Source organism: Dendropsophus ebraccatus, chromosome 2 (assembly GCF_027789765.1).
Source record: "Dendropsophus ebraccatus isolate aDenEbr1 chromosome 2, aDenEbr1.pat, whole genome shotgun sequence".
Classification (NCBI taxonomy): Eukaryota; Metazoa; Chordata; class Amphibia; order Anura; family Hylidae; genus Dendropsophus; species Dendropsophus ebraccatus.
Window position 1 is genome coordinate 152378538 of NC_091455.1, and position 7265 is coordinate 152385802.

General features: G+C 33.8%; 1 protein-coding gene across 2 annotated transcripts; it reads left to right on the top strand.

Moving 5' to 3' along the window:
• Positions 1-2631: 2631 nt before the first annotated feature.
• Positions 2632-7019, top strand: IGFBP1 (insulin like growth factor binding protein 1). 2 transcript variants are annotated; one of them, XM_069958548.1, is made up of 4 exons: positions 2632-3109; positions 4078-4268; positions 4508-4636; positions 4900-7019. In XM_069958548.1, exons 1-4 carry the CDS (start codon positions 2749-2751, stop codon positions 5029-5031), a joined length of 813 nt encoding a protein of 270 aa, XP_069814649.1. In that variant the 5' UTR covers positions 2632-2748; the 3' UTR covers positions 5032-7019. The 2 variants fall into 2 exon arrangements, with proteins under 2 accessions (XP_069814649.1, XP_069814648.1); XM_069958547.1 differs by having other exon boundaries at positions 2634-3109; positions 4075-4268.
• Positions 7020-7265: the final 246 nt, after the last annotated feature.

Consider the following 7265-nt stretch of genomic DNA (forward strand, 5'->3'; position numbering starts at 1 on the left):
TTAAATTATAATTAATGTTAAATATTTCATATATCAATCTGCCCACTTCCTTCTGCTCCTTCTGCCAATAGCTTAGGTAGCATTTTCATGATGACGGGTTCCCTTTGAGTGCTTTGTCTACATTTTAGTTTGTATCCAGATAGAATATTTTCTTGCCTTCTGATTAGATATCAGTGATGTCCCTAGGTTTGTCCAGTTAGTAGCTTCAGAATGGTGTAGCGGTTGTTGGGTTATTTTAATTTTACTTTCCATACTCTTCCTACACTGCTTTGTGGTATTGTCAAGGTTTTTTTTTTATAACATTGCCTTGTATATATGTATTGCACAAATGTAGTTGAATGAAGCTGTCACTGAACTAGTTATTGTGTACAAGTTACTAAGTTAAAACACTGCACTAGACTTACTAAACATAATGTTACACTGCAATTTTAGTTCTACTGCATCTTTAACTAAGGACGCATGGCTATTTATTTCAAATAATTATATTAGCAGTATATATAGTAATGTATAGTAACTTATTATCACACACAATTTTATATGATATATTCAAGCTAATGTGTTCTTTTAACATAGAATAGAAGGCTGCACACTAGATGACTCAGGGATAAATTATACAGTATATCTAACATTAAAGAGTAGCCTGGGACTTTACACATGAAATATGGTAGTAAACGATTTGACTTTGTAGGTGGTATATGAAAGTAGCCGACAGCAAATTTAGACAAGCATTTTCCCCCAAGGTGTTAAATTCTTTACTGACTCACTAGAAATGTTTGCAACTAAACTTTACACAGTCTGTAATAATAGTCTGCCTCCAATAAAATCCTTTCCAACTATATGTGTTTAACAAAATTGTCCGTAAATACAATCCTGCTCTATTGGTATCACAGCAATAAGCAAGTAGTCTTTTTAAGCAAGTAGGTTTTTTTATTTCTTTATTTGTTTTGTAAGCTTAAACTAATGTAAAATGAAAATGTGCACCTATATTACATACACAACTCAAAACTATTTATGTTGCTTATATATTATTGTATTGTATAGTAGGTACATAAAATGACATGTTTTACTTAGCTGACCATAGACTTGAAACCCTGCAGAACAGTCAGGATATTTGTGTGTGTGTGTGTGTGTGTGTATGTGTGTATATATTATATATATATATATATATATATATATATATATATATATATATATATATATATATATATATATATATATATATATATATTATATATATATATTATATATATATATGTTGTTTTAATTGATGTAATAAGTAAAACACCATTTTAGCTTCTAATTAGACGCTAATTAGATTATGCATGTTATATATGTGTATATATTTTTAGACCATTCCATTTGCCTAATACCAATGGCAGTATATACAGTAGCTTGATTATGTAACTAGTTACTAGGTATGGTAGCCATTGGAATCTGGATAACTCTATTGCTATTGCTAATAATGTTCATAACTGCAAAGTTGTTTGTGTGTAAAAATTCCAACTTACTGTAGTTATCTGTGTCAATAACAGAGAGATCCTAATATTGTATAATGAATAACGTAATAGGAAATGTTTGCTAGTAAAGAATTGTATGTACTGTTACTGGCACTGCTGTAATGACTTACATTACACTTTTGATCTTACGCTCTTCCTCTGTCGGTATCAACATCACTCAGGATACTAATAGAACACAAATTCACACAGTACAAAGAGTTTTCCGTTTTGTTTTTTTTTTAAATCTTTTCTGGCTTAGTTTCTAAATTACAAAACCAAGATTATATCAGGTACAAAGTGAAAAATATTACTGAAAGAATAGTAGATGCTTTGAAACTTCCCGCGTGGTAAATCCATAGTAACTGAATTTAAAATATTCTTGGGATAAACATATATTGGAAACGATATAAGGGTGGACTAGATGGGTCAACAAATTTTTCTTATGTCCATATTGATTAACCTTAGTGAAGATTTACAAACTGTCTTTTATATAACAAATCTCACAATCAGTGTAAAGAACCCACTCAATAGAATTGTTTCTATTTAAAAATAACACCTGCACAGCTAGATGATAACTATTACACATTAACACTTTGGTTACGTAGGAAGATTAGGAAAGAATTTGCTGTTGGCCAAAACAAGTTAGTATAGCTAATGGACGTCACAAGTTTATTATCTGTTCATGCCACTTCAAACACATCCTCTCTGAGGGAAAAAAAAAAAAAAAGTTACGCTTGAAATCAATGCCCTTTCTTATCTCAAGCAAATCTGGCTTTTCATTGCCTGAAAAAAAGGTGACTTTGTAACATTTCTAAAAGGGGCTAAGGTTGATGGAATGTAATTTCCTTGTTATGCAGGAAGTTGTAAATCAAACTAAGTTTGTTACATTTTTTTCTCGGCTTTGTTTTGACAACTAAACTTGCTGTGTGCAGATATGGGCAGTTAGGCGTCACTGTTAAGCAATAGAGTATAAAGGGAAGGTTAAAGGGGGCGTTGTGACCACCCAAAGCAAAGACATTGCAGTAACAATCACAGTGTGTTTTACAAATAATTCCTCAGGGCTAATGATTAATCTGAGGTAAAACATTAATGACCCCACAATGCATCCTATATATGACGAGGGAAGCTGACACACAGCTATTTAAGGAGCCTTCCTGACACACAGAGTCATAGACTTCTCATCATTTAGCTATCTCTCATTACACATAGATACAGCACATTACACACACTACCAAAGCTAATATCATTTATTATGGCTAAAGAAATCAGCTTCCACACATGGCTGCTACCAGCCTATCTGCTTCTTATAGCTGCAGTGAGTGCAGCACCAGAACCACTGCATTGTGCCCAGTGTACTGAGGAGAAGCTAGCACTGTGCCCACAAGTCCCTGCTGATTGTCCTGAGCTGGCAAGAGAACCAGGCTGTGGGTGCTGCTTGACTTGTGCACTAAAGCGGGGAGAAGCTTGTGGGGTGTACACTGCAAGGTGTGGAAAAGCCCTCACTTGTCATGTAAAACCTGGAGAGCCAAGACCCCTGTATGCACTTACCAGAGGACAAGGAATCTGCATGGATGCAGAGGACCTGGACAAGCTGAGAGCTAGTGATACCACAGGTGAGTCTACTAGTAGAGATGCTTACAATGGAAGGGAAAAGAGGAACGGGAAGATAGTTTTTCTAGTAAAGATTCAGCAGGTAAAGCAAACTATAACTTGAAATATGAACAATATCTTCCTATGTAAAGTCATTGGTTATAAGAAAACATTTGCTTTATTAAGATATTGTAATTTACTATGCATAACACAACCCTACAGGATGCAAAGAATCCATTGCATAGTTTATAGAAATACAGTGAATGTTTTATGGATTGTTGTTTTTCCATTTTTTATGATTATTTCTTAATATACTTTTGCCATGCCAATTATTACAGACATGTTGACTACATCTTATGTCATCAGCAGAGCGTGTCTGTAGACTCATTCAATGTAATGTTTTTAAGGGTTGGTTTACACGTGGCGGATTTTAGAAAACCCTTGAAACAAATGTGCAGCATATCTTTCACATGTGAACATACCCTCAGCTGCCACATAGAATAGACTTGTGTCCTTCAAGAGGATCCTTTATGGATGAAACAGTACTTTTTATCACCCACACAGAATTGCTATCCAGGGGGGTGTATACTATTTGTACCATCACCCATTATTGCGTACATAAATTTCTCAACATTGATGCTTGTTGTTGTGACCTATGCCCTACTTTCTTGCATCAGTAAGGTGAAAGATCAACGTATCATAACAAGTCTGTCTTTACATACATTAGGAAAAACCTAGATGAGTGTTAGCCATATGTATGGTAATTACATTTCACCCTCATGGCAGATCTGCTACTGTTAGCTGTGCAATGGATCTTGTATTTGTACACACAAGTTAGTTAAAATAAGTTTACTTCTAAGAGTATATGCTGTCATTTATTAGCTATCAGCCTAATCATTTGAAATTTATTTAACTTGTTTAAAATAGATTTTGGTAAATGTTCTTATTCTAACTACAGTAATGAATTCAACAATTTTTTTCTTTCTAGAAGTAAAGGACTACACTGAGCATGATAACACTGCCCCGGAAAACTTTGATCTTTCACAAGACCAGCTTCCACCATTCCTAAGACTATTTCCTGATGGTTTTGACAAGTTTGATGCCTGGAACGCAATCACTGTGTATGAGCGCATGAAGGCTAAAAAACTGTTTGACAGAAAGAAGCTGAAGGAACAGTATCAGGTAAACTCATTCTGGATATTATTATAACAATATAATATGACTATAAAAAAAACAGAGCAGTACCCCACTCAGACTTAGCTTTACAACATCCGGCATACTGAATACTTGAATAGTCCTTGAATAGTTTAAATAGTCCTTTATTATAATGCTACTATATAAAAGCTGATGTATATTTATTATTTATCAATGATATTTCCAATTACATTTCCAGCTAATTCCTATGATTTGTGTTGCTGCAGGGACCATGCCAGAAAGACCTTTATAGAGCAATGGACAGACTGACAAGGTTTCAACAAAGAACTGGCGAAGATCTATATAGGTTCCACATTCCTAACTGTAACAGAAATGGCTTTTATCACAGTAAACAGGTACAATTTTCTGCAATCTGTATTTGTGACCCTACAAAAATGTACAAAACATTATAATCATAGTTCTCAATAAGCTTGCCCCTACCTATTCGGTTTGCAGCCCTAGTCTTGTATCTAAATACCTTGGCTAAGCCATAGAGGTTTGCTGGCACTCCCTGACACATTGGTCCCATCGGTTGCTCATTCTAGCTCTGCAACAGATCAGGTGGGAAGGGCAAATGTTTAATAATAATTATTCTCAAAATATCCCTTTTTTTTCTCAGTGCGAAACCTCACTTGACGGAGAGCGGGGGAAATGTTGGTGTGTCTTTCCATTAACTGGAAAGAAGATTCCAGGTTCTCCTGAAAACAGAGGGGATTTGAACTGCCAGCAATATCTAAATGCACAAGAATAGAGTCAAATATTATACCAGATGTATATGTGGTCTATATTATGTGTACAGTTTCTCAACTATTTATTCTAAAAAATATTTTCATTTTTTTTCTCCCTTATGTATTTTCATAACTATTTATAGAACTATTTTTCTGTCTATATATTTACACTATTTTTAGAAGAAATGTAAATCATAACACTTATTTAATGCATAAATTATATTTTACTACTGTGTATATTGTTGTTTAGCTATGAAATCAGTATGGTTTTTGAAGGTTTAAAGACAATTTTGAGCAAACATTTTTTTGTGCGCGCACACACTTAATTTTGTATTTTTGTCACTGCCCTTTTGTGTAATTTTGGAGGTGAGCATATAATTATTTTTAATATGGAATCTTTTTTATGTTATTTCTATTTATACTCCATATAATACTTAGGGACTGAGTATGCAGTTTGCTTTAAATCCACAAAAAAATCTGTAATGCAGTCTAGGTGAGTAGTGTTAACTTACTATACTGCGAATTTCATCACAAATGTATATGAAATTTGCTTTTCATTGACAATAGAAGACACAGCTTAGAGGTAACATGCTGATATTAAATTAACTAAAATAACCCAAGTATCTTCTATCTCTGATATAATATATTTCATGACATTACACTCTCTTAGGACTGTACTCCAGAGACTTGGAGACACTGTGTGCCATCATATAGTGCTCCTTGGGTGACCTTAATGTGGATTTTTGTCCCCTAGAAGGACGGTTTAAGATGAAGATTAAGTTTATTCTAGTAGGGGAGGAGGAAGAGTGGCTCTTAATAAATCAGGCAGTGAAGATCTACTAAAGGTTTGAGCTAGCCTAGAATCTAGCAACAGATTGTGCTACCTCTCCAGTGTATCATGATACTCCTTTACTCCCTTCTGGAATATATACACTCCCAGATAGAAAGCATTCTGTAGATATGACTGACTACATTTTTTTCATTTTATATTTTGTAACAAGATGTGAAATATATAGATTATGCAAACTCTAAACTCTATATGTCTCATTCATACATTGGTATGCAAAGTTCTTTTCCTGTTGAATTCTCCTATCCTCTAGATATATTGTTCCTAGTGGCCAATAACTTGATAATAGAGCACCATACTAGCATGCAGTGTCTACGGCTTCATAGTACAGAACCAAAGGGACAAGACATCCCTTTATCTGCGCTTGCAGGGGATCTGGATACTAGGAATCTAGTGCATATGCAGTTGCAATGGTGGAGGCTGGTGGCTATGTCTCATAACATGATCCTCCATCTTGGTCATGTTCAGGCCATTTCAGGACTAGAATGGCATGTGGGGAGGACAGAATTTTTAGAGATCTTAGTAAGTTTCCTATATTCAGGTTCATTATACATTAGTAAAAATTATACATTATAAGGCCAACCCCTTTAAGACTTTTTGTGAAGGAAGAAGGAACTGCAGGTACACTAGGATCCTATAGACTTCAGTGGATTCGGAGACAGGTTATATAAATATGGTAAACAAAATTATCTACCTAATCTTCAACAGACCTTTAATGTATCCTTAAGAAGTCTTTTCTATCATTTTCATTATGTTGTTTTACGACAATACCTCTGCACCGCATCAAGTTTACAGATCTGTATATAGCCAACAAAGGGCTGACACAATAATGTAGTTTAAATATTGTTTTAGCCTTAGTGCTTTTTTACAATATGCAATGTATCAATGTATAAAACTTATAAACTACATTGGTCTTCCTAAACTGCATAGCTTAAACATGAGGTACTTCATGCACTGGGGGTGTCTAATATAGTTTTTATATAACATTATTCATTTCTACAAAAAAAAAATGTTTATGTTGGTTAAAATAAATAAATATATAGATATTATACATGTTATTAAATGCATACATTTTTACTTAATTGTGTGTTCTCTACTAAATATACATTTTGAGGGCAGTAGTGTAATTCTCCATTTTCTTCAGGTGTCCGTTAACAACTTTTTTTTTTAAAACTCTTTAGTTACCTGGCTTCATAGTCAGGTAATTTAAGTTGCTGCTACTTTTATATATTTATCCATTATTTTTATATTTATCCATTATGTATTTTACACTTTGCTGCTAATAATCATTTCATTTACCTCTTGTAGTGAATTATTTCACCTGTATTGATTGTTGTATATTCTACTGTAAAAATGCTGAAAGAGCAATAAATGTGTATTTTAAAAGGAATGTAAACTGCTAAAATGCAA